Below are 26987 nucleotides of genomic sequence, written 5' to 3'. Positions count from 1 at the left end.
AATGACTAGTGTGAAATCAAAAAACTAATAAAGCTTAATGACAAATGAGAGCCTAATTATAACTGGGACGATTCATCCTTTTAGCTTAGCATAGTCTTCGAGGTAGATAGGTAGGTAGCTTGATTAGTACGTATAACTATGGGTCTATGGTCGAGAATATATCTTAAACTCCTTAATTTGATGGTTGGTTAGAAATCAGTTCCGAGTCTTTAAGAGTCTTTAAAAATCATATGCTCCTTAAGCTAGTTTTTCTAAAAATATATATGAAAATAAAATAATATGTTCGTGTGGGCTTCACAGGTGAAAAAGCTAGTAAGCGACGTATACATAGTTACAAATTAAATAATGGCACACGTAGAAAAGCAGAAAACGCGAACACCATCAATGAAAGTACAACAAGAAAGGCGATTATAAAAAGTAGCAATAATAACATAAGCGAAAAAATCTATATATGCTATCTTAGATAGTGCTTCAAACCTCGTAATATTTACAAATTAATTGATGCAGCGCATCTTATGCTTTCTTCTTTTATTTCCTTTTCTCGTTGGGCTTTATTTACGTTTATGATTCTTGGGTTTATGTGGTCGACGGCAGCAAAAGATGTGTTTGACTTGATCAAACACAAGTTGACTTCTGCTCCAATTTTGATTCTTCCTGATTTTGAAATGCCATTTGAACTCCATTGTTGATGCTTCTAAATTGGGCATCGGTGCTGTTCTAAGTCAACAGTCTCGTCCCGTGGCCTACTTTAGTGAGAAATTGTCAGGTGCTCGAAGTCGTTATAGTATGTACGATGTGGAGTTCTACGCGGTGGTTCAAACAATCAAGCATTGGCGGCATTATCTTGTGCATCGAGAGTTTATTTTGTTCACCGATCATGATGCCCTTAAACATCTTGAGAGTCAAGTTAAGGTCTCTTCTCGTCATGCTTCTTGGATTGCGTATTACGTTTTCTATTCGTCACAAGGCGGGCAAGTTAAATCGTGTGGCCGATGCTTTGAATTGTCGATATACATTGTTAACCACGTTGCATGTGGTTGTTCCGGGCTTTGCCTCCTTCTCGGAACTTTATGACACCGACCCTTTTTTTAGTGCTATTTTGGCTGACGTCAAGAATGGCATACGAACTGACTTTACTCTGGCAGATGGGTTTCTTTTCCGTGGGGTTCAACTTTGTGTTCCCGATTGTAGCTTGCGTTTAAAGATGATCGAGGAGTTGCATGCGGAGGGGCATGTTGGTCGGGATTGGACACTCCAGCTTGTGTCCTCATCCTACTATTGGCCTACTTTACGCCGTGATGTGGAACGATTTGTTGAACGTTGTCGTGCTTGTCAGCTTGCTAAAGGAACAACCTCGAATGCGGGTCTCTACCTTCCTTTCCCAGTTCCTACTCAACCTTGGACGGACGTAAGTATGGATTTTATTTTGGGCCTTCCTAGGACTCAAACGAAGTAATGACTCTATTTTTGTGGTCGTTGATCGGTTTTCTAAGATGGCGCATTTTGTACCTTGTAAGCGTACTACGGATGCGGTACGTGTTGCTCAGCTTTTCTTTCAGGAGATATACCGTTTACATGGATTGCCTACTTCCATTGTCTCTGATCGAGATACACGGTTCTTAAGTCATTTTTGGAGATCTTTGTGGAAATTGTTACATACAAGTCTGGACATGAGTACGGCGTACCACCCGCAGACGGATGGTCAGACGGAGGTAACCAACCGTTTGTTGGGGAATATGCTGTGTTGTTTGGTTAGTGACAATATATGTTGGTGGGAATCTCGTTTGTGTCAAGCCGAGTTTGCACATAATCATGCAGCTAACCGTAGCTCTGGTTTTAGTCCTTTTGAGATTGTTTACAGCTTGTTACCGCGGAGACCATTGGAGTTGGCAGCAGTTCCGGATCCTCGACGTATGCGTGGACGTGCGGTAGAGTTTGTGGATTCCTTGAAGACCACGCATCAGCAGGCTCGTGATCATTTGGAACTTTCTTCCCAACGGTACAAGGACAAAGCCGACATCAAGCGTAGGGAGTTAGTTTTTCAACCAGGTGATCAAGTATGGGTTGTTCTTACTAAGGATCGCATGCCTTCGCATGAATATAATAAGCTCTGGTCTCGCAAAATTGGCCCGGTGGCGGTGTTAGAGCGTATCAACGACAATGCTTATCGCCTTCAATTGCCTCCTCATATGAAGACTTCCAATGTGTTTAACGTCAAGTATCTCTCGAAGTTTCGTGGAGCCAACGACGAGCCAGATTCAGAGGCGAATCTTTCTCTACCTGGAGGGTCCTGATGCAGCGCATCTTATGCTTTCTTCTTTTATTTCCTTTTCTTGTTGGGCTTTATTTACGTTTATGATTCTTGGGCTCTACGTTTTGCTTTGAACTACTTCTTAGTCGGTTTACAACCTAGGGTTCCTCTGCTTTCGATGTATAAGTAGCCTCTAAGCTTCATTGGAGAGGGAGACTTTTATTGAATAATATTTTAAAGCTTTGAGCTTTTCTTTTATCTCTTGTTAATCGGCTATTCTTTGAATCAACGATTCAAGAGATTGTCTTTTGTTCGATTATTTTTTGAATCAATGAACAACAAGACCCCCCCTTCTGTTCGGCTATTCGGAGGAATCAACGAGCACAAGGTTTCTAACAATTACGCTGCACCATTAATACTCTATCCGTTTCAAAATATAAAATGTTTTAGAGAAGTTTTTTGTTTCATAATATATGATGTTTTCAAGTTTCTATGCAACTTTTAGATTAGTTTAGTATTTTATATTATGTAGTATTGTTTCTGATTAGTTGAATTTGTTAAAAATAAAAATTTCTTAATATGCGTGCTTTAGTTAAAACATCTTATATATTGAAACGGAGGGAGTACTACAATGTCACACTAAAATTCTTGATTAGTGTGATATGAGAAAGCTCTAGTATAGACACGCTAACACTTAACATTTAGCAAAGCACCTAATTTACCTTTGGGGACCGGAAAAGAATTGTATACTCGAGAAGTTCAACTTTTTTAATGACAACTTTATGATTAACTAAGACACAAGCAAGTCTCCGATAGTTTTGAAACCCATAAGATAAACAAAGGCAAACATCCCACGGCTCATGTCGCAAAAAGTTAGGTACTCTCAAGTGTGAAAGGAATTTGAGAGATGGGTCCACTGTCCTAACCTCGACCCTTCTAACTCTTTTAAGTGTCCATTTGGGAATCCATAATTATGCACAAACCACATTATTATATATAAAGATTAGTATAAGTATGAAAAAGGGACCAAACATAAAGTAATGTTATCGTACCAAATGTTATTTAGTTACATAATTTTAGTGTCCTGCGCTGCTATTAATTATTTGTATTTAAGAATTGTCCTATATTGACTGTATAGAGTTTTCAGGTACAATTAAAATCACAATTGATAAATAAGATTGTTTCGTATATATAAATTTGGACAGACGTACGATTGTGGTGAGAAATCATAATTAAACCATATCAAACACCAAACACCGCTGAGAAATAAATCTCTTCCTGTTTAGTGGTGAATGCGGATCGACCATTCGAAACCAATGTTCAAAATCAAAATCTTAAACTTAGGATACGATTTAAAAATCGCTTATAAACAGCCAAAATGTTTTGCCTTTTTCGGTTGCATGTTTTTGTCTCCTGGTTGGGGGAATCTTGTGGTGACTATCAAGAATTTTACTATAGGGCTTCTTTGCGAAAAAACCAAGTTGGACATCTATCTTTAGGCCAAAACATATATTTGGAATTCATGTGGCCCAAAACATGGTTCAAATCAGTTCAGTATGTTTTCGCTTTTCAAGCATCAAAACAAAACAAAAAAAATCAGCAAATACCGATTTCCATACGTATCTTGTAAGTATCAAAACTAAAAAGAAAAGGATTGATTGATGCGTGACCGGCTAAAGACATTTATTTTAACTAGTCCAATTTAAAAAACTCGAACTATGTCTCATTAAATAAGATAGGTGACGCTTATAACGAGACACCTACCGAGAGGCAGCGAGCAGGTGGAATAACTTTTGAGTGGATAGAGAGAATATCTTTTCGAGAGATACACACAAACCACGTTGTGACAAAACCAAACCGCTCTAAACGCTCTTCTACAAATGTTTTACACCGCACCAACCACTAGTGTTAGAAAAAAGAAACTAGACAAAGCAAAGCATCTCACATGAAACATCAAAATAACATTCTGGGATTTACATATCAACCAACACAACTTCATGTCAGTTTAAAACAGCTACATGCCATGCCACACAAAAAAAAGTACCCAGTCTACAAGAAGAAAACAAAAACCAAACACTAATATATCACATTACACATTAACATGAAAAAGATTTTAATTAACCTTTTAAAGTTTAGTTTCCACAAGCAGAAAGGAACCTTCCACATCAAGCAACCACACTTCACATGATGTTGCAGCCATTGTTATGGCTAGTGTCTTCATCACTAGACATGTTTGTTGGAGCTGGGTGAATACTTTGCTGCGACTGCTGCTCGGCTGGGTAAGGGTAATAAGGATAATAACTGTAGGGACTAGGGGTATAATTGTAGTAATACCCATTGCTTGATGCTGGAACGAAAGCTGATCTTTGGTACATCATTTGCTGAGGCTGAGGATGATGATGCATCATTTGCCTACTCTGCATGTTCATTGGATGATGATTGTTGTATCCATTCATGCTCATCATCATGCCTCCGTTACCATTGTTTAGGTTGTGACTAGTGACACCGTTCATGTTGTTTAACGCTGGAGCTTGAAGCTGTTGTTGTATCCCATTTGTGGGGTGAGTCACGGCGTTTGTTGTGCCGTTGAATCCAGCTAGACCCATGAGAGCTCCAATCTCATTGCTCTCAACACCAGGGTTTATTTTTCCTGCGGTTCTCATTCTCATAGCCGCCATTACTTGTTGAGTGTTCTGGTTTTGGTTGCTCTGCTTTTGGTTGACTTTTTTTGATGCGGCGTTGACTCCGTTGTTTCCATTGTTCATCGCAGCTCCTCCATTGTTTTTCTTGGAGTTGACGACGGTTTGTTGCTGCTGATTGGCCGGTTTTGGAAGCTGGACGTCTCCGACTTCTCCCTCGCCGCCGTCTTCTTCTTCCTCCGTGGCAAAGGCTCCCCCTTTAGGGTTATTCTTAGGCTTGAAAGCTTCAATACCACCTTTGGCTAAGCCTTGCTTCTGACCCTTTTGAGCGGTGTTCTTGGTGACGTCATTAGTCTTGGCCTTTTGAGGTTGGTTTTGGTTAGGGTTAGGAGACCAAAGCTCGGCGTGTTTGCCGGCTTTAACGAGCTTGTTGATGAGTGTGGCCGAGTCAACTGACCCGGTAATAGTCACCTTTTGATGTTCTGCTTCTACCTTCACGTGACAAACTCCTGTTTAAGTCAAAACCAGACAATGTACTCGTCAAAAATCCAAGATGAGTAAAGTAGAAATGTTTGCATGTTGTGAACTTAAGGTTGAGGAGAGTAAGAGAGAGAGGAGAAGAGAAACCTTCAATTCTCTGAAGAAGTTTCTTGACTTTTTGGTTACAACCCTCGCAATGGATGTTGACTCTTAGGGAAAACGTCTGTGGTTCTCGATATTAAAAGTCAAAAAACCATTAACACAATGGAGAGATCAACGCAACACTAAAAAGGAGCTAGAGAATGATAAAGTGGGGGAAAGTGTTTAAGATTTTACCTGGATCTTTAGGAGCTTAAAGTCTTCATCTTTAGTCATGGCTTTGAAGAAAGAAGAAGAGAGAGATGAGTAAAGCGTTTGGGGTTCTTTTGATAACTTTTAAGCTTTTTTAGGAGAAGAAGCTCGGTTTTTGAAGTAAGGCAATTGAGTAGAGGGGGGCTTTGGGTTTAGAGACTTTTTTGCTCTGAAATTTGGAAAGATGTTGAGCGAGTGAGTGAGACTGACACTTAAAAGTTACAGCGACCTGACCAACTCCTTCCCTCATTAAATTCTGAAAATTGTGGAGTTTAAATTGCATAGGAACAAAACATTTTGAATTGTACGTATCATTATTTAAGGCATATACTTTTTATATTTTAGTGACTCCAACAAGAATAGTACTCTTAAAAGTATAACAGTAATGAAATTGAAAATAGTAAAGAATTTGTATATTTAGAGAAATATTGTAAATGTCAGAAGAGTGCATGCATGAAGAGTCGGGCCCAACGGTCTGTGTCTAGTCAGTGTTTGGGGTTTGCCTTCTCCCACACTCTTCTCGAGCTTCTCCCTCTCTTTTCCCAACTTGTTCTTCCTTTTCTTTTCTTAGAATAATAGAGTAACATATGCTAATCTATATGCCAATGAAATGACATAAGTATATAGTAAATGTTATAAATAATATATATATATATAGATATATATAAATCTAAAATTTTATACAATATGATAACAATAAGTTGTAGCTTTGCAATTTAAATTTCAATAACCTAATCAACACTTGATTTTTTTTTATTTCCCGCGTGCAACTTTTTTTTTTGTTTTCTGTCTTTTCAGTCACTACACTTTAAAGGAAAAAAAAGATACACATGCAATGTTATTATGCTACGATTTGGCGAACGTATGTATACGGTCTGGCCTTTCAGATCAATCTAGTATGGGCCGAAAATAGAAAAACAAGGCCCATTCTACATCAAAATAGTAAGGTTGCATTATGTTCTGTTCTTTTGAATATGTTTATCTTTTCTGCAAGACTGTAACCGCCTAACCGGCGTAAATATTGAATCGAAACTCACACTAATCATGATATTATTATCATTACAGATGTCTACAGCAGATAAGAGAAAGTCACATAGTAATAACTATAGAAAATGAGAATTTTGATCCACATAATAATTTGTTTGTTCTTTGAATCATATACAATCTTGATTGATAATGTAATTTGGAGGAATGTAATTTTTTACAGCACAAAAAATTATCTCAACCGTCAATAACTGCAACAACAAAACAAATATACTATAAACAACTCAAATATCAAAACCGTAACATTGATACCAAAATCAGTAACTCATATATTAAAACTATATGTGATAGATGCACTTTTGATTTGGGAGTTGCCACAATCAATAGTCCAATATATGTTCCTTTGCACGATCAATCTAGTTACCAAAATTCGTAGTGATCACATGATCTGTTATATACATAGCCAACATTACATTGTGGTATTAACTCTTGATGTAAACTGCACATTTCAGTATTATCCTTATTTCCTTTCCGGCCGTGATTAGTGTTTTCAAGTCGAATGATTTAGCCGTACACGTGACAATAAAACATAAGCTCCATAACCCTGGGCCTCACAGCATCAACGAAACGTTGACTCCTAGTTTCAAAGTCTTCAAGTCTCGACGCCACGCGTTTGCTGTGTTATACTCCTCATCTGTCCATTAGTTTTGTGTCTTTTCAAAATTTCACAATTCACATGCCACTATAGACTTTCAGAATATGTCCAATTGATTGGGGTCGTAATTAATAATTAGTCATGTCATTACCCGACAATGTACTTACATGTCCTCGATCGTATTATCAAATTTCATATTTAGTTCCTTTTTTCCGTTAAGAGGGTCGTATATCATTTTCTTAAGGCTTCCCTTAACCAACCACGTTATATTATAAGGAACATACACAATTAATAAATTTTACTAACAAGAAAACTTGTCCCTTTGCTGGTGGTCGGCAAACTATGCTATGTTCCAAAATTTTAATAAGTTGTTTTGGAAAATTTTGAGCAATTGCATATTCAATAATTTACTTTCTATTATATATCTATTGACTAACAAATATCTTATCTTATCCAAAGACATCATCGTCGACATATCTACTTCCACCGAGGAACAATACCATAAATTACGTAGAGACTAGAAATACAATAAGGACCCATGCGAATAAAAATGTTTACCGTCGGATCTTACACTTGTCATAGGTGTACAACAAAAGGGCAGAGATGGCATATAATTGTTTGATGTTTGGCTTTTCACTTGCCAAGGATTTCTTCAGCGTCATAGAATCTTTCAACTTTTTATTAACCAACCACTGCCTCCACAAAACTCTTTTACTAGTATCAAGTGAATACAAACAAAATTATTGGCCTAAGATAGTTATTTGAATACTTTTAGTTTATCAGATATAGGATATGGATACAATTATATATTCGATGGATGATATTTTAGGGACAAAAACTAAAATTTATAATTTAACACTTCACCCGTTCACCGCCATGCTAATCCTTTAATCACGGAATGTTTAAAAGAATGTCACCGTTGACGACATCTCAACCGAAGGAATTAAAAACATTCACAGTTTATGTCTATAATAATGGTGGTCTTTTTTGCTTAATAAAACCAAATAGAATGTAGCTTTCAGTTTAAATTTTGGAGCCGGTTTTTGATCGAATTTATCTTTGATTGTTAAATAAATGCAAAATCCATCTATATTGTCTTTCATTTTTCGATTTAATTTTTGATTGATCAGATTGGAAAAACAAAACCTTTTTATTATTCTAACTAATTTTAGACTTGATTTTGTGTTATTAAGTTATTAACCACCCAAAATTATATATACATTTTAAGGCGTTAAATCTCATTAAAATGCTTCCGGCAAAAACTATGACAAAGCCTTAAGTTTTTGCATGAAACACAATTTAAACAACTTAAATCATTCATACAGAAATCAAGTAAAACTATATTATTAGGAGATAAAAAGCCACTACTAGCTAGTTAAACGCAGAGTAATTACTGTATTTGTTTTGCTTCTGACTTAATACAGTAACAAAAACAAGTTCCACTATAAACTTTATAAAGCGTGATACATTATTAATTGTATAACACCGGCTTATTCACATAACGGTGCAGGCGTTAGGGTTCTCGTCGCTGAAAAGGGACATGAGCTTATCGTCTGTACCTCCCGGCTGCGCCTGAGCTTGCTCTGACTTCCTCACGAAACCCGGTGGGGCTCTCTTGTCGTAAGCTCCGGCGGCGTACGGATAAGCAACCATTGTGTACGGAACATACAGCCACAACTCAGCTTTCTTCTTCCCGGTGCTCTGCACTGTCTTCAGCACTTTCTTGGGATCCACGTAGCCACTCACCGTCACTTTGTGAATCTTTCTGTTCACTTCTACTGATTTTGCTCCTAAGAAAAAGAAAAAAAAAACGAGTGGTGTGTATATTAGTATGGCCGTGTTTGGCTGATTTGGAAGGGAATTGTGTTTTTTGATATATGACGTGTTAGATTACATAATCATGGTTGTTATTAATAAGGTAAAGAGTCAAAGTTTAGAGTTTTCATATATTTGGTATGCAACTATGCATAGTTTCGTGTGGGTGATAGATTACTTGTAGAACAATTATATATTTGCACCAATTGATTGCTACGAGAAGATAGTCGTGTTTGAGTGAAGGGAACTACTTGAGAGTTGAGGTGAGAATCGAATCTTTCATGGAGGAAACAGCGTTCTTGATTTTGCGTTCGCATCCGTCACAGTCTATCTTTACTTTTATATTCACCGTCTGCTCAATATCAAAAAAAAAAAAATTAAAGGGTAAGCAAAGATCTAAGTACATAAACGAAACAAGAGCTAAACCGCGTACCGTATAGGGATTTTTTTGTTACCTGCATGACTTTACGCTTCTTCCGTTTTCTAATTGAGACGTCGAAATGGTTAGAGAAATACTCAGAGAGAGAATCAAGAGCTCCCATGTTTTACTATCACAAACTAGGCGAGAGAGAAAGAGATATGGAGCTAGTGATGAATAGAATGGGTGTCGTTTCTTATATAGGAAAGTTTGGTGTGGACCGTGTGGTGGTGAATATAATGTTCCGAGTATTAGGAAACACACAATGACTTATTTATTGATGATTTGGGCGTTTATTTAATTAATATTATTAGGTGTGTACATACTTAACCTAGAGGTGCCCCTCGATCTAATCTATTGGTAAACTGATGTGCTACTCCAAAATATTTCCCGTCGGACAACGAGGACGTACGTTTCTGATGTTCCTTTCCCTCATCATGAGGTCACTTTCTTCTTTTCTTAATGGGTTAGTTATTCGTCTTTATATATATATAAATTGACTATAGAAAAACTTGATTATAACTTAATTGTAGTGTTAGCATTTGGTTTTGAACATTTAAATGATAAAATGTTAATTAGTATGCATATTGGGTATCTGCAAATTAAGGGGATTACTGCACTTTGATTTTATTTACGTACTTTTCTCTAATTAGGATCGATAGTATAACTTTGTGTACCACGCAAGCAGCATTTGCGACCCACACAAACACGTATATACAAATAATTGAAACACAACATATACAGTAAACAAAATGGAGCCCACCTACACAAAATTGAAAATTGAATCACATATCTAGAAATTTAGCAACCGATGCATGCATTTTACATTCTTTTCCTATTCTATAGCGATTGCTCTTGTCATAGTAATTCATCCAAAGATCTTATTGCATTTTAATATGGATAGTTTTTTTTCCAACTGTAACAAAGAAGTACTATTTTTAGTTTTTAACTCTGGACCATCCGACCATGCTACCATGGTCAATCCGTAATTTTTCTTCTTAATTAGGTTTAACAAGAGCAGTGACGTTAATGTATAACACACACGTACATGTAGTAAACATGCAAGTACAAAAAGGTAATACTTTCTAATTTTCGTCGGCTAATAAAAGACCAAAAAAAAGAAGTGAAAAACCTAAAATAAGAAGAAAATTAAACAAAGCGAAATGAAAAAAGAACAAGAACGAGAAAGTACGTTGGGTGATTGTTCCGCTTAGGATTAGCTAGTGTGGTTTTATGGAAATTCTGATACCAATTGAGTTAACATTTCTAAGTTTGAAATGGACGTTATATGATATGGTAGCCCGTAGCCACCTAAACTTTTAAATATTGAAAAGTTTTATCTAAAGAAATGTATATATGGATGGTGATGGTGGCTTTAATCTCTTTATCCAATCTAAGCGTGATATTTGATCAGAGAACTTTTATATCGTAATCTTTAATTAATCTTTATATGGTAATCATGGTCGTAGAATATTCATTCATACATGTCCACATCAATTACATATTTTTATAAAAAAGAGTTCATCGAGGTTTATTCTTTCGCCGCTGTGACCTGGAACTCAGGATATTTTTCTAAATGTCAAAAAATAATTGTTTTATAAACATCTTTGATAAATTTATCAAAATTAATTAATAACCCCGTTTACCAAAAGTGCCGTGTCAAATAATACGACTCTCGTAGATTTCTATCTAGCTACGAATAATTTTTTTTGGGTTATATTCTATAGAATCTTATGTCATGTTCTTATATTTTGTGGTATATATTAAATTATATACCAACGAAAACAATCAGTGGTCACGAGTATAATTTAATAAACAGAATTGATTGTGCTTGATAATAAACTTAAGTGGAAGAAAAATGGGGGTTTGGGGCAGATTAGGTTGATATATTGGTAAACGTCCCTTTTACCCGTTGGGTTTTATCTTCTCTTCATATTTCGTGGCGCAACGCAACTGGTGGATACGAATTGTTTGATAACAATATATAGTCTCAGTAACTTGTGGTGACGAATAATAATAAATCAGTCATATCATATGCATATATAAATATATATGAGAAAACGATATAATACTGAAGATATAGTTGAAATCATACGAAAGATATCGCAACGAAACATCGCTCGAAGAGAAAACATCGTATATGAATTTTTTTTTTTCAATCTTGGTCATACACATCTTATAAAAAAATGATCTCATGTGTTTTACGTTAATTGGTTGATAGAGTTTTCAGTGTGGGTATTACACGTATTCTTGTTGATTAAGATCATTTAACCTTAAGGGGTTGATTATGAAACTATGATTAAAAAGTAACTATGACTATCCCTTTGGAAAGCAGGGTCATATCCACTCTTTCATCAAAATAGTGTTCAATTTCCTATATTTGCAATAATAGTTGTATTTGATTTGTTTTTGTATTGTACAAACTCGTTATGATAATCATATATATTGATTTGTCGTAAAAAAAAAAAAAACTATTGTGGCACTATAGTATCATGCATCTTTTAGAATAAGCATATACAGGTTTTGATATCGTTCATGAAAATGTCCATACCATATTCAAATTTTGAGTATTGGTAAAGATATTATAGCTTGTAGACAAAGTTCAACACCAAGTGTTATATCAAAATCATAAACGCTCTAATCATGCAATGTGGATTTAACTTGTCATTGATGAATGGTCAAATAGTTATTAACTTATTTTATCCATAACCAAACAATAACAGCGCGTGACCCCCACACGCACTCAAATTTTCTCTCTCGAAGCAATTTTCTGCGACAACCCTAATCCGCCGCATCTTGGCTCTCCGGTGTCCGGTTACGACCGGCACCGTGAGAGGGTTCAAGGATACTTGGTCCGAATCCACCTCTGCACTTGAAGACGTCGGTAAATTGATTCGGCTCTGTTTCTCGTGGCGAGTGTCGAAGGTCCGCTGTGCGCGATGGCCGTTCTCGGTGGCTAAAATATCATGTCTTTGCCTCCACTGCTTGTAGACGGTGGTGGATCAAGGTAGAGGCTTCGATTTCTGGTCCTTGCGTCTCGCATCTCAATCGGCAGAGCAAATTGTGTTTGTAGATTTGTTTTCAGGTCGCCTTCTTCCTGGTGTTTCCGGCGGTCGAGTGTGCTACCCTTGGCTATGTCGTGGTGTAGCGTGTACTCTTTGCTCGGAATCATTTTTTTTCCAAGATCTGTCTTGGTCTAACCGCCGTGTTTCGGCTCGTGTCTGCCGGAGGTAAGGGTTTCTATGTGTCGGTTTGTTTGCTTTGAGGGTAGCTTACTGCCACACGCTTGAAGCTTCTGTCCACTCCGTTCGTGTCGATTTCGTGTGTTGGAGTTTGATTCGGGAGGCTTTCTTTGGCTCTGTGGATGATTTGATGCCTTGGTTGGTGTTGTTCATCGTGTCTTTTGAGCCTCTGATGCCTCAGCCTCTCATTTCTGGTCCTCCTTCACATAGGTTTTCAGAGCATGGCTACTATTTGGTTGCGTTTTACCTCATTTTTTTCGTGAGTCTTGACTTAGGAGAATGATGTCTCTGTTGGCATCTTCTGCTTGAGGACAGTAGCAGGATTATTAGGAGCTTGCTTTCTCCTTGCTGGTTAAGCTTCCTCATCAATTTAGTTGGTCTTTTGCTCCTTTGTGTAGCTGCCGTGGTGTTTGATAAGTAGAGGAATTAGTTATCCGTGATAGCTTGCTTTTCTCTCCTTTTGAGAACTCCGTAGGTATACCAATTTATTTGGTTTGGTTCAAGGCATGTTTATGCTGTGGCTTCCTATTGTTATTGCCAATATTTGAAGATTGCTTTACTTTGCGTTCTCGCCTCTTCTTTGTGTCTTGTTTGTGCTATAGAGAAGCTAGTAGGGCTATTGGCTTCTGGTGTAGTATTTAATGGTTTTATTTTGCTCTGAGCAACTGACTTCGAGGATGAACTTGGTTAGAGGGAGCTTGCACCTTTTGCATTATGGCGTGTGAGGTTCCGTTCTGAGAAAGCTCATGGATTGAAACGAAGAAACAATCTCACATAACGCAGGAAGAGTTTGTGATCGATGTTTTGGAGTCTTACCGTTGACGGCTTGGTCTCGGGCCTCCTGCGAAAGGTTTCTATAGCTAATTATTAGTCGTAACAAGGTGTCTTACAATCTGCATCAGCCCTTCTCCTTTTGCAACTCATTCGGGAAGGACATCATAAACGTCATCGCTTCATCTTGTTCCCAAAGCTTCTTGGCTTGGTTGAGCAGATGGACCGAAAACTTGGTTTAATTACCGTAATATGCTTTCATGTTTTTTAACCTTTTTGCCATGAAACCATATGTATAGGTTTCAATTCTTTGAATTGTAACCTAAATTTTTTTCATTTTTAATGAAATATTTACAATTTAGCAAAAAAAAAACTTATTTTATCCAAATGTCAATCATACATGCTAGTTTTGATGAATGAATGAAACTTTACAATGTCAATCAAAATCCAAACCTTTCATCTTCTTTTCAAGGCCCAAAAGAAGCAGGTTTTGCCAAACCTCGAAGTCCAAGACTAGTGCAGCAGCTTAATTTGGGCCTTTCGTGTAATTGGGCACTGAAAACCAAATAAACTGAATTTTTGATTTTCAAATTTCAAAACCGACTCGAACATTGATTTTACTTTTTTCACCCATGACTTGACATTTATTTTATTTTTCCGAAAAAACAGATTTTTTTTTTTTTTTTTTTTCCATATTTTTGTTTTTCTTCTTGATGAATTTGAAAATTTCAAAACCGACTCAAATTGAGATTTGATCAATACTCATCGCTCATCGGATTATAAAAAGATAAGAGATACACACATACAGTAAGGTCGGTTAAAAACTTGTGATTAAGTAACGAACAAGCCAAATCCTTCTATTTTTTTTTTCCTTCTTCTATTAAGAGTCGAACAAAACAAACCCTAAACAACCAAAACCAACCAACCTTAGGCTCCGTCGTCAAAAATTCTCCAGGCGAAGATGAAAAGAATTGTTCGAATTTCATTCACAGACATGGAAGCAACCGATTCTTCAAGCAGCGAAGACGAATCATCATCATCGTCTCCTCCTTCGTCCCGTCGTCGAGGCAAGAAGCTAGTCAAGGAGATCGTCCTCGATTCTTCCGATCCCCAGGCCGAGGTCAGGAAGACTCGGTTCAAAATCAGGATTCCGGCAAAGTTTCTTGCCGCGACTAAGACGACGGAGACTAAGAAGAAGTACCGCGGCGTGAGGCAGAGACCTTGGGGGAAGTGGGCGGCTGAGATTAGATGTGCTAGTAGAAGAGCTAACGGCGGCGGTGGTGGTGGTTGTAAAGGAGGAGGAGGAGGAGGAGGAGGAGGAGGAGGAAGACCTCAACGTATATGGCTAGGGACTTTTGAAACAGCAGAGGAAGCTGCTCTTGCTTATGATAACGCTGCGATTCAGCTTCTTGGACCTGATGCGCCTACTAATTTTGGCCGTCCTGATGCTGCTCCTGCTGCCGTCATGAAGCTTCAAGATTCCGATGCTCCCTCCTCCGCTAATACGCCTCCGGTGGTTTAACTTTGTAAATTTGATCAATCTTTTTCTTTTTTTTTTTTTTTTTTTAACTTTGCAACTTCGCTTTGTACATGCTTTTAATTTCTGAAGTTCTAATTCCTCATTCCCAGATTCTTGGTTCTGTTTTTTCGAAATTGTATATTGTGATCTGTGGTGATGGTGGTTGGTCTCTTTATTGGCCTGAATTAGGAACTATTGCTTCAATTTGAGACTATTGTTCTATGAATTTGGCTTAGTTTATACTTAACAAAACTGCTATTTTTTTTGCTCTTGGTTCATCTCCTGAGTTCTTTTGCTTATGCTGGCTAAGTGGCTCTGTTGTAGCTGCTTCTTCCAATCTGATTCTGTGATAGTGGATCCATGTGTTGTTGAACGAACCTGACTTTGATCGGTCTTTGTTGTTGTCACTTTCACCAACTGAAAAAAGGATTCATGTGTGTTTTAAAGGCATATGGTAATATGGCTGTTCCTCCAACCAACCGACCGACTCCTCCTATCTCAGGGTGGGGGCATGAACTTATTTCTTTAAAAGGTTCTGAGGGAAATCTGGTTTTGCTTTTGAGACGGAACTCAGTAGTAGGACCAGTTTTGCCTTAAACCCACATCATTAACAATAAACACAAAACTGCTGGTTCACAAACTCACAACAAGACCATCAAAACATAAATAATTTTTTCCTTTCAGTTCATGTAGAAAAACACAACAGTCACATATTCCACCTAAAACTGAATTCTCATAACACTATATAACTAAATAAATAAAAAAGACCCTCCTTTTTTACAACCTGGTTAGTTTTTTTTTATATGCTCAAATTTACCCTAGAGCTACTCTCTCAAATTAAGAGATCAATTGTACTACTTAGAGATCATATCCACAAGGACACTAGATCACACAATAGATTTAATAATTTTTTAATTCTGCTAAACAGAAATATTAATTTAAAAGCAATGAAAAAATAGAAAATAAAAGAGTTGTAAATTCAGATGAATTAAACGCTAGGCCTAAGGAAATTCTCAGGAAATCATAGAAAATCAGATCAATTAATTAATTAAGCAAGATTCAATAATTAAACACCGTTCTTGAACTCTAAACACAATTATAAAATAAATCAGTTCTCACTGCAAATATTATCTAAGTTTTAAAACCCGAAAATCCAAATCTCTTTGCAAAATTCAAGTTAAAAACCAGAAATAAAATCAAGTTTAGATAAGTTCACAAAATCACTAATTCAAATCTTTTTGCAAAAAGTAATTTTGCTCACCAAAGGTTTTTGTCAGGAAAATCAATTATATTCTCATATCAATTTATTTTCTTAAGTTATTAATTCTAGATGGCCAATCAAGAATTAATACGAAGAACAACCTATGGTGAAGAACAAGAAAGATAATGAATCCAAACAATTAATCAATCTAACAATCCATGAAATCCCTAATGAGAAACCCTAAACCTAACAAGTAGATCTACTCAGACATAATTGTAAAAACACAAATCATGAATAAAATAGATAGCATTAAGAGATTAAAAGAAGTAGAAAAAGGAGTTATGAATCTTCTCTGGAAGGAGTCTTGATTCTTCTCTCCAAAAGCTCTCTAAAAATCTCTCAAGGATTTCTCTCAAAAGTTGCAGGGAAAAAAATAAAGCTTAGGTCTAAACAATGACCCAAAAATCCTATTTATATTCTTAAAAACATCCAAGGACTAATGATGCAAATATAGAAAACTTTGGGGCAACTTTGTAAATCTTCAAAACTTGTAGGAAAACTTCCAATTCTTCTGCTGGATGATGCATCGATCGACACCATCACTTGCATCGACTGATGCAAGTCTCTGAACTTGTCTCCCAACTTTACAGCTTAGCCTCAATGCTTGAATGTGCTCCAAATCCTCCTATTTAGCTCCATTATGCTCTCATCCATGCTAAATCCTATAAAGACTGAAAAGACTAAAAAATACCAAAAAGACTCTATAAATAAGACTCATGTCATGACTAAAAACACTTAAAAAACATGATATATCACTTTTTCTCAGAAGGACCCTCAGATGAGCTGGACAGAGTTGATGCCAAAGCCTAGGCATGAAGATTTGCAATAATATTGTAATATTGTTAACCTTTTTTCTGTTTTGTGTTTAAACTTCTTTGCTGTAATAATTCAAAACAAGCAATCTTTGGATCGGTTACTTTACTTGCTTGTGTTTTTTAACTTTGGAAAATCCAAAATTCTCAAAGGGCTTTTCCGTAAATAACACTAGTCAGTGTCAGTCTCCTAGGTGTTAAAACGACAGTACTAAAGCATTCATGCAAAACCCTCAAAAGAGTTTGGGAATGGGGAAATCAAAGAGGACGAAAATGGGGAAATCAAACAAAGAGGATCTAAGTCAATCTCTGATCCTGCATCCTAACGCCATCCAGGTATTATTCTTCATAATCATACATTTTTTTTTTTTTTTTGTATGTTGAATTAGAATCGTAATCGGACATGGATTTCATGCCCAAATTTTTACAGTTTTTGGATCAGACAGCCTCTCTTACAGTGGAACAACTTAAATGGCAACAAGTTATTCAGATGTCTGATCACCTCTCTAAACAAGCCACCATAGGTTTCTTTGTTAATTTTTCTCAGATTCCTTTTAATTTTGTGATTTCTTTTTCTTCTCAATTTGTGCTTTGCTTAATTGGTTGTGGTGTTAATAATAATGCTATAGTGGGAATGCTGTGGAATGAAGAATCTCCAAAAGCTGAATCACTTAAGGAGACAATTGAGTCTTACTTCATTTCTCTTCAAGGCTTTTTGCTCTGTTGCCATAAAATCGCAGTTGCTGCTGGTCCTACTCTGTCTTCACTCATACACGTCTCTGTTAAACAAATCGTCGATTCTAGTTTCGAATTGTCAAAGGGTTCTGTCTCCCTTTACGGTAATAATTGAAAAGTTCAATACTTTTGCTCCCATTATTCAACAATACCTCTACTGAAACTCGTCTTGTCATAAGGGTAGTGTAGCAATTGGTTAACTGTGGATGATTTTGTAGAGGGAACATATGAAAAAGACAAGAAACCGTATATTCCGAAGCTTACAGCAGTAGTTTTGGAGGCATGGTTTAATTTCAAGAAGGTTCCTTCAACAAACCTCATCGCTATAGGCAATGCTATCTCTCAGGTTGCTGTTATCATGAAGGATGTTCTTAATAAGATGAAAGATGTGAAGCGGCCAGCTTGTCCTTCACGTGAGTGTGATGATTTTTCTCCTGAACAGATAGAGTTTGCTAAACTGGTTGCTGACATTGTGTCTGAGGCGATCATGGTGGTAATAGTCATTCGAGTAATGACTAAGAAGATTGGGATGGAGAATCCAAAGGAGGATAGCGAATTTGTGGACTCTCTAGAGAAGGTACTAAAGCTGTGTCAAAGAAGTGGAGTAGAGATTGAAAAGCTTGGAACTTGCGTTTATCATCAACCACCTCTGGAGATTGACAAAATGGTTCAAACGGTGAAGATACTAGGGGAAAATCTTGATGAAGTTGAGGCTGAAGTTGAGCATAAGAAGTGGTCTTCCAACGCCTTTCCGGGAGTTTGCAGAAAGCTGCGAGATGCGATCAAACTCATGGAAGTTGGAATGGAGAAAAGAAAGGATCTGAATCATATTATGATTGCTCATCAGAACACCATCTACAATACCCTCCAGGCATGTTTTCTTAACCATTTTTGGTTTGTTTCATGTCATGTTTTCTCGCAATGAATCAGAATTGTTTGTAACTAGACAAAGATTGTGCCAAACTTTTTTGTAGTTGTTCAATCCAACAGCGTCTCCTCCTACTCAAGAAAAAGTTGTCCGGTTCACTGTTATAGATGTCTGATCACCTCTCTAAACAAGCAACCATAGGTGGATCTCTTCTCTGCATTGCACTGCTATTTCTTTCTTTGTTCAGTGTTCTGTTTCCTCTGCATTTACAAGAGAAACATGTTGTCCCTTGTAGGTTAAAGACTGCTTCACCTTTTCCCAAGTTCATAGTCTCTTATCTTTTTCTTTGAGACTTTATGTTCATGACCGTTGCTTGTTAAACCTGACTCTGCTTCTTTAAAGGTTCTGAAAAGATCTGGTTCACTTTGTAGTTGGACTTCACTAGACTAGCTTCGTCTAGTTCACAAAACCATTAGTAACAAACTAAAAAAAATCATCATCACTTCCTTTGAACCAAACCATATAAAAACAACTTTGCTAGAGAACTGGATCTTTCATAACTTGACAGTCAATAAAACAAGCCAAAGCATTCAAAGCCTCCTGTGGTTTTTCTCTGGGAGGGCGGTTCTGTAAATAATAACACTAGTTTCATAAGTCCTAAAACGACATCGTTACGAACCGTAGTCAAAAACCCTTTAGGCTTTTAGCTTAGCAGCCCTTGAGAGACGTCAAGAGTTTGAGAAGGAATACAAAAAAATGGTGAAATCGAAGAAAGAAGATCTAAATCAGTTTCTGATTTCTCATCTCAACACCATCTACGATACTCTCCAGGTAAATTCTCTTCTTACTGATTCACATAAGTTCACACCACAGTTAAGATTCGTAATCAGACAAAGATTGATTATGCTACAAATTTTTGCAGTTGTTCGATCGAACAGCGTCTTCGACAGTGGAGAAAGTTAACTGGAACGATGTTCTTCAGATGTCTGATCACCTCTCTAAACAAGCCACCATAGGTTTATTTTAAAAAAACTTGAATTTCACTGTTATAATTTTCTTGATTCCTTTTTGTGATTTCTTCTTCTCAATTTGTGGTTGGGGTTAATAATAATGCTATAGTGGGAATGCTATGGACTGGAGAATCTCCAAAAGCTGAATCACTTAAGGAGACAATGGAGTCTTACTTCAATGCTCTTCAAGGTTTTTTGCTTTGTTGCCATGGAAGCACAGTTGGTGCTGGTCCTACTTTGTCTTCAATCATACATGTTTCTGTTAAGCAAATCGTTGATTCCAGCTTCAGATTGTTGCAGGGTTCTGTCTCCTTATACGGTAATAATGAGAAAGTTTTATACTTTTCTCTCATTATGTATCATCTATTGAACTCGTTATGTCATACTGTAGTGTGTGTAGTCCTGAACATGGTTCTAGTGAGTTTTTTTAATTGTGGATGATTCTGTTTTTGTATATGTAAACTAGAGGGATCATATGAAAAGGATAAGAAGCCTTCTATTCCTCAGCTTTCGGGAGTGGTTTGGGAGGCATGCTCCAGTTTCAAGAAGGTTCCTGCAACAAACATTACTGCAATTGGTAGGGCTATCACACAAGTTGCAGTCTCCATGAAGGATGTTCTTAGGGAGATGAAAGAAGTGAAGCCAGCTGAATGTGAGGCATCTGGTGCTAGTATGTCAGGTGATGATGATGATGATGATGACGATTTAGGCGATGATTTGTCTCCTGAAGAAATGGAAGTTGCTACAATGGTTGGTGAGATTGTGTCTGAGACGATCACGGTGATAAAAGAACTCATTCGAGTTATCACTAGCATGATTAAGCTAGAGAATCCAAAGGATAATAGCGGGTTTGTGGAGTCGCTTGAGAAGCTACTGAAGCTGTGTAAAGGAACCGGAGTACAAATCGATGAGCTTGGAGCTTGCGTTTATCCACCGCAGGAGATAGACAAAATGAAGCAAACGGTGAAGATAATACAAGGAAATCTCAACGAAGTTGAGGCTGAAGTTAAGTGTTTGAAGAGTTCCTCAGATGGGTTTACGGGAGCCTGCGGTAAGCTGCGAAACTCGTTGAAACACATGGAAACTGAATTGGACAAAAGGTCCAAAGCTGAGCTAGTTGTTGAAATGCAGAATGTGACTCTTGGCAATTAGAAAGTTTGGATTTTTTGTTTTGCTTTGTTTCAGTAGCTAGCTTCTGTTGGGAAGTGTTGCTTGTGTTGTTATTAACATTCATGTAATTTGTATTGTTCAATGTGTTTGGATACGTGATACGTTACCTAAATTTATAGATTTTGAGAATAGATTTCGAACATGCTTTAGAACATGTTCATGTGACTAAATCCAAAAGGCAAACCGGTTACATTTCTAGATCGTGGTTAAACCGGTCGGAACCTTTGACTTCAGAAAGGAAATTTGAGCACAGAACCGAAATTAACGGTATTAACCGTGGATTTTATACGGTTAAAGATACGATTTAAACAGGAAGGGAGATTGAATTACGGTTAAACCGGTACGGTTAAGAGGACATTGAGATAAACCCTTATTTTGAGAAGCTCCGGGAGAGTTTGGTTGATCGCCGACGCACGGGAGGAGAGATGGCACCACAAGGCTTCGTGGAGAGTTAATGGCCGCTCCTCCTACCTTGTCACGGATTTTTGAAATCATCGATTCTCTTGAGATCCATTTTGGTTCCTATGTGTTCCTCTCTGTTTCCTCAATGATCCTATGTCTCCGTTTCTGTCTCAGAGCTTCGAGATCTTTCTTCTCTATTTCCACTACCAACAATAACCGCTCACGCTTCCTCTTTCGATTCTCTACTCTTCCTCATTGCGCCGCTGCGTCTTCTTCCTCCTCCAATCTCGAGTCTTATTACGCTAATCTCATTTTGACCTCCCACGGAGGAAACAAACCTAATCAGAATCAGAAGTGGACCTCTCATCAGTTTCGTATCCTTCTCACTGATCCAGATTTGCTTGTTAGAGTACTCAATATGATTAGGGCAAAGCCCGAGATCGCGTTTCGTTTTTTCAATTGGATACAGAGGCAGAGCGATGTGAAGCAGTCACGTCAAGCTTTCGCAGCGATGCTTGAGATTTTAGCTGAGAATGATTGGATGAGTGAAGCCTACTTGGTCGCTGAGAGGAGTATCGATCTCGGTATGCACGAAATTGACGATCTTTTGATTGGTGGCAACTTTGATAAGCTGGTTGCTATCAAGCTTTTGGATCTGTTGTTGTGGGTTTACACTAGGAAGTATATGGCGGACAAGTGTTTGATTAGTTTTGAGAAGATGATTAGGAAAGGGTTCTTACCTAGTGTTAGGAATTGTAACAGTGTTTTGAAAGTTCTTAGGGATTCGAGGTTGATGAGTAAGCCTCGAGAGGTTTACGGGATGATGGTTGAGAATGGTATTTTGCCAACGGTTATCACGTTCAACACTATGTTGGATTCTTGTTTCAAGGCTGGTCATTTGGAGCAAGTCGACAAGATTTGGTTAGAGATGAAGAGAAGGAATGTTGAGTTTAGTGAGGTGACTTACAATATACTGATCAATGGATTTTCCAAGAATGGTAAAATGGAGGAAGCTAGGCGGTTTCATGGAGATATGCAAAGATCTGGCTTCCCTGTTACGTCGTATTCTTTTAATCCGTTGATTGAAGGGTACTGCAAACAAGGCTTGTTAGATGAAGCTTGGGGAGTTACCGACGAAATGGTCAATGTTGGTCTTTATCCAACCACAGCCACATATAATATTTATATACGAGCTCTCTGCGAGTATGGAAAGATCGATGATGCCAGACAGGTGTTATCTAGTATGGCAGCTCCTGATGTTGTGTCTTATAACACTCTGATGCATGGGTACATCAAGATGGGGAAGATGGTAGAGGCATCTCTCTTGTTTGATGACTTGAGAGTTGGAGATATCAGTCCCAGTGTTGTCACCTACAATACTCTAATAGATGGTCTTTGTGAGTCAGGGAACTTGGAAGGTGCTCTCCGGTTAAAAGAAGAGATGACGAACCAACTGATATTTCCTGATGTGATTACGTACACGACTCTTGTAAAAGGATTTGTTAAGAATGGGAATCTTTCCATGGCAACCGAGATTTATGATGAGATGCTGAGGAAAGGAATTAAACCTGATAGATATGCATACACTACAAGGACTGTGGGTGAAATGCGGCTTGGAGATTCAGACAAAGCGTTTCGTCTGCACGAAGAGATGGTTGCAAAGGATCATCATGCTCCGGATCTGATCATCTATAACGTTCGTATAGACGGACTCTGCAAGGTTGGGAATCTGGAAAAAGCGATTGAGTTTCAGCGTAAGATTTTTAGAGTTGGTCTTGTCCCTGATCATGTTACTTACACCACGGTTATTCGCGCTTATTTGGAGAAGGGCCGGTTTAAGATGGCTAGTGATTTGTATGATGAAATGCTGAGTAAAAGGTTATCTCCCAGTGTGATTAGCTACTTTGTGTTGATTCATGGTCATGCGAAAGCAGGAAGTCTAGAACAAGCCTTACAGTATTCCACCAAGATGAAAAAGGGAGGTGTCCGTCCAAATGTCATGACATACAATGCTCTTATACATGGCTATTGCAGAGCTGGTGATATAGATGAAGCTTACAGACACTTGTGCAGGATGGAAGAAGAGGGGTTTTCACCGAACAAATATAGCTATACTATGCTTATAAGCAAAAACTGTGAGCTCGAGAAATGGGAAGAGGTTGTCAAATTGTATAAAGAGATGCTAGATAAAGAGATTGAGCCAGATACTTACACACATAATGCCTTGTTTAAGCATTTGGATAAAGACCACGCTTCACGAGAGGTCGAGTTCCTTGAAAAGTTATTACTCAGTTGACGAGGAAGCAAAGGTGGGGGTGTCTTCGAATTGATCATATTTTTTTTCTTGGAGCTGGCCGGTTTGTCCCTTGTGTGTGCATATTGATCAATATTTACAATTACTGTGCACAGCCTAGTTGATCGCTCAGCTTGATTGGTACGTTACAAACTCTTCTCTCTCAGCTCTCATCTAGGCTATCTGTGATTGATTGTAGATTGTAATGCGAAGCTATACTTCTGCAGGGGAACATACTCTGAGCTCTGGCCAGAATCATCGATCCAATGTTGTTGAAAGCTCATTGCTAAAAGCTTAACTTATTCTTTACACAGCAAAGGCAAAGAGAATAGGGAATAAAGAGTGTCACACATAAATGGTGTTTTGCAAAGGAAGTGAAGTTCACAGTCAGTGAAAGAAGATTTCCTGTGATGTATTGTTTAATTCTTTGGACCAATTTTTGGGAATAGAGAAAAGAAAATGTCTAAAAAAAAAACATAAAATTTCATTTTTGGGAAGAACAACCAAAAGTACAAAGCTCTGTTTCTCTAGAGACTCCAAGCATGTTTTAGGTAAAAAATAAAAACACTAGAATCACTTCTCTCTCTTTTGTAAGCATTGCACTGTGTGTGGCCTCTGTCACATTTATTTCCACTGAATCATTTTGTACAAAATCATGCGTCACTGTTTTTTACTTACATGATGAAGCATATAACCTAAAGTTTTCCACCAAAAACAACATTATACAGATTGATTAGTATTATTATCACAGATTAAATTTCGACCAACAACAAAAATAAAATCAACGTTTCTAAATTTGGTAGGAGCAAACAAAGAAACAAATATCAGAAAAGGTACCACGTTTTTTTTATTTTTACCTTTGAGGAGAGGTTCTATAAAAAATCCGAAACCCTAACCTCTCAAACAAACCATCTTCATCTTCTTTCCACTCATCCAAACCTAAACCCTAGAATGCGTATCGCTTTCTTGACCTGAATGTGCAATCAAACTCATCTTAGATCTATGGCTCTCGTTTCTTCCGGAAAACAATCTGAGCAGCAGCAAGAACCACCGCGACCCTCCTCTGGAAACGGCGAGGCAAGATTGAAACTTCGGAGAACCCCTAAAGAAGAACATGAGCCTGAGAACTATGAAGATCTACCTTTGGACTTTAGCCCGTCTCTGTTCAGCTCCCTTGAGCGTTACTTACCCGAGCAGATTCTCAATTCCACTCGAATCGATAAAGCTAGTTTCATGAGAGACCTTCTTCTCCGATACTCCCCTGACACTGAGCGAGTTCGGGTAAAAAAAAGCTTCTTCCTTTTTACCCATTTCTGATAGTTTTTGAGCTTCTATTACTGTGATTTGAGCTTTGAATTCGTATCTCATTTTCCAGATTATGAGGCATAACGAATACAGGAAAAAAATCTTGTCTTCTTACCAGGTAAGTTTCTTTTATCGAGTTTGGGTTGAAAAGTCTCAATCTTGAATTGGTTATTTCAATCGTTTTTGATTGTTGTTAATCTGGTTTTGCAGCGTCTGCATGGAGAGATCTATACTCTTGACCCTACAAGTTTCTTTGTGCCTTCGTTTATTAGAGCTTTTACTCAGAAGTCGGAGCAGAGTTTTAGAAACATGATGGTTGAGTCCGCTCCTGGGATTTTCACTTTTGAAATGTTTAAGCCACAGTTTTGTGAAATGTTACTAGCAGAGGTATGAATTGACTTTAAAGCTATCGTCTTTTTAGTGTTTGGCTATAGCTAAGTAAGTCGTTCTTTGTCTTCTTATCAGATTCTTGAATTGATTTTCTCAGGTTGAACATATGGAGAAATGGGTTTATGATTCAAGATCCACAATAATGAGACCTAATACGATGAACAATTTTGGTGTGGTTCTTGATGATTTTGGCTTTGATAGGATGCTTCAGCAGTTGGTTGAGGACTTTTTAAGTCCTATATCTCAAGGTTTAGATTCTAATTGTGATTTGCAGATTTTGTGTTCATCATTGCAAGTTTGTTTTTTGTTGTGATATATTTTGCTGATGGGCTTGGCTTTCAATCTTGTGTCAGCTCTGTTCCCAGAATTCTGTGGATCCGCTTTAGATTCTCACCATGGCTATGTTGTTGAATATGGAAAAGATAGGGATGTTGATCTTGGTAAGTACGGGGAAGCTTTACATAATGGGTGTCTTCCTTGTTTTTTTTTAGATTTGAATTGGTGGATTATCTAAAATTTGCTTCTTGATTGTAGCGTTCCATGTGGATGACTCAGAGCTTAGTTTAAATGTCTGCTTGGGTAAACAGTTTTCCGGTGGGGAGCTGTTCTTTCGAGGTGTGAGATGTGATAATCATGTGAATTCCGGTAGTAGTGAAAAGGTACTTGTGAAACCAACCATGAAGCAGTCAGTGCCATTTATGACTCTGCATATAATGATGTTGTCTCAACCACAACGATGTTTATATTGGGTTTAGAACTGATCAGCTTACTCTGTGCACATTCATAGTTTGTGTAGCCATCACTCACAAGATTCTTTCTTAACTTGTTCTTCTGTAGGAAGTTTATGATTACTCTCATGTACCTGGCCATGCCATTCTTCATCGTGGACGTCATCGCCATGGTGCTAGAGCTACGACTTCAGGACACCGAGCCAACTTGATTTTGTGGTGTAGAAGGTAAAGTTTTTCAAAACGTTAATTACTCCATTCTACATCATTGTAAGATATTTTCATCAGCCAATGTGTTTACTTCTGATTGATAACCATTTCATATTTCCCTCTCTTTCTCATTGTAGCTCAACTTTTCGGGAGATGAAGAATTATCAGAAAGATTTTTCAAATTGGTGCGGAGGATGCAAACTTGAGAAAGTGAGAAGACAACGTGAGTCGGTTATTGAAACTAAAGAGGTATGTATATCAATACGGCATCATAGATTATATGTTTTTACAAGCAATTGTTTTGCTTTCATCTCATGTGTTTTGGTAATTTGCAGATGCTGGCTAGGAGAGCTGCAGAGAAGACACTTGTTGAGCTGGCTTCAAAATCATGTGCCGACTAAACAAAACAAGGACATGTCAAAAACCTCTTCTTTGTATTAAATCATCTCAGTGGCTATGTGTATAGAGGCAAGTGAAACCGTTTGTTTGTAAGCAAGCATTAGATACCTTTGTCAAGGGTAAATTTTTGTTCCATTTTTCAGATTGCTGTAACAACAATAAATTTCTTTAGAGGAGTGAAGAAGCCTAATGAAAACACACATATCAAAATTTCCATAATATCAAAATTTCCTATTAAATTATGGCAACTCTTGGAGAAGTTAGAATTGGGGAAATTTT

At 37.6% G+C, this 26987-nt stretch overlaps 5 protein-coding genes, 1 long non-coding RNA gene, 1 other non-coding gene and 1 pseudogene across 10 annotated transcripts; 6 read left to right on the top strand and 2 right to left on the bottom strand.

The window, feature by feature from the left end:
• Positions 1–4174: 4174 nt before the first annotated feature.
• On the bottom strand, positions 4175–6027 carry LOC104741014 (heavy metal-associated isoprenylated plant protein 37-like). Its single transcript, XM_010461774.3, has 3 exons — positions 5707–6027; positions 5518–5593; positions 4175–5399 (listed from the first exon to the last, which is right to left on the bottom strand). The coding sequence occupies exons 1-3, from the start codon at positions 5743–5745 to the stop codon at positions 4432–4434; spliced, it is 1083 nt and encodes a 360-aa protein (XP_010460076.1). The 5' UTR covers positions 5746–6027; the 3' UTR covers positions 4175–4431.
• Positions 6028–8680: 2653 nt separating this feature from the next.
• On the bottom strand, positions 8681–10003 carry LOC104741013 (heavy metal-associated isoprenylated plant protein 22). 3 transcript variants are annotated; one of them, XM_087483178.1, is made up of 3 exons: positions 9631–10003; positions 9427–9527; positions 8681–9150 (listed from the first exon to the last, which is right to left on the bottom strand). In XM_087483178.1, the coding sequence occupies exons 1-3, from the start codon at positions 9715–9717 to the stop codon at positions 9039–9041; spliced, it is 300 nt and encodes a 99-aa protein (XP_087339304.1). In that variant the 5' UTR covers positions 9718–10003; the 3' UTR covers positions 8681–9038. The 3 variants fall into 3 exon arrangements, with proteins under 3 accessions (XP_087339304.1, XP_087339305.1, XP_087339303.1); XM_087483179.1 differs by having other exon boundaries at positions 8681–9152; positions 9454–9527; positions 9631–9816; XM_087483177.1 differs by having other exon boundaries at positions 9354–9527; positions 9631–9769.
• A 2278-nt stretch (positions 10004–12281) lies between these two features.
• LOC104741012 (uncharacterized) lies at positions 12282–14023 on the top strand. The gene is made up of 2 exons (XR_760259.3): positions 12282–12823; positions 13527–14023. It is a non-coding gene; the product is annotated as an uncharacterized LOC104741012 (long non-coding RNA).
• A 309-nt stretch (positions 14024–14332) lies between these two features.
• On the top strand, positions 14333–15377 carry LOC104741011 (ethylene-responsive transcription factor ERF069-like). The gene has a single exon (XM_010461771.3). It carries the CDS (start codon positions 14568–14570, stop codon positions 15126–15128), a length of 561 nt encoding a protein of 186 aa, XP_010460073.1. The 5' UTR covers positions 14333–14567; the 3' UTR covers positions 15129–15377.
• Positions 15378–17380: 2003 nt separating this feature from the next.
• Positions 17381–19231, top strand: LOC104741010 (uncharacterized). The gene is made up of 6 exons (XR_015579728.1): positions 17381–17534; positions 17629–17722; positions 17828–18037; positions 18152–18804; positions 18908–19002; positions 19097–19231. It is a non-coding gene; the product is annotated as an uncharacterized LOC104741010 (transcript).
• On the top strand, positions 19210–21093 carry LOC104741008 (uncharacterized). Its single transcript, XM_010461768.3, has 4 exons — positions 19210–19632; positions 19724–19817; positions 19921–20130; positions 20278–21093. Exons 1-4 carry the CDS (start codon positions 19558–19560, stop codon positions 20961–20963), a joined length of 1065 nt encoding a protein of 354 aa, XP_010460070.1. The 5' UTR covers positions 19210–19557; the 3' UTR covers positions 20964–21093.
• A 48-nt stretch (positions 21094–21141) lies between these two features.
• On the top strand, positions 21142–24329 carry LOC104741007 (pentatricopeptide repeat-containing protein At1g22960, mitochondrial pseudogene; annotated as a pseudogene). Its single transcript, XR_015579727.1, has 2 exons — positions 21142–23817; positions 23904–24329. The product of XR_015579727.1 is annotated as a pentatricopeptide repeat-containing protein At1g22960, mitochondrial pseudogene (transcript).
• A 66-nt stretch (positions 24330–24395) lies between these two features.
• Positions 24396–26927, top strand: LOC104741006 (2-oxoglutarate and iron-dependent oxygenase domain-containing protein ICU11). The gene is made up of 9 exons (XM_010461766.3): positions 24396–24957; positions 25052–25099; positions 25192–25368; positions 25469–25619; positions 25725–25811; positions 25906–26030; positions 26209–26327; positions 26447–26558; positions 26645–26927. The coding sequence occupies exons 1-9, from the start codon at positions 24652–24654 to the stop codon at positions 26708–26710; spliced, it is 1191 nt and encodes a 396-aa protein (XP_010460068.1). The 5' UTR covers positions 24396–24651; the 3' UTR covers positions 26711–26927.
• The last annotated feature ends 60 nt before the right edge of the window (positions 26928–26987 follow it).

This window comes from Camelina sativa, chromosome 14 (genome assembly GCF_030686135.1).
Source record: "Camelina sativa cultivar CO46 ecotype springtype chromosome 14, ASM3068613v1".
NCBI lineage: Eukaryota > Viridiplantae > Streptophyta > Magnoliopsida > Brassicales > Brassicaceae > Camelina > Camelina sativa.
This window is presented reverse-complemented; position numbering and strand designations above follow the sequence as displayed.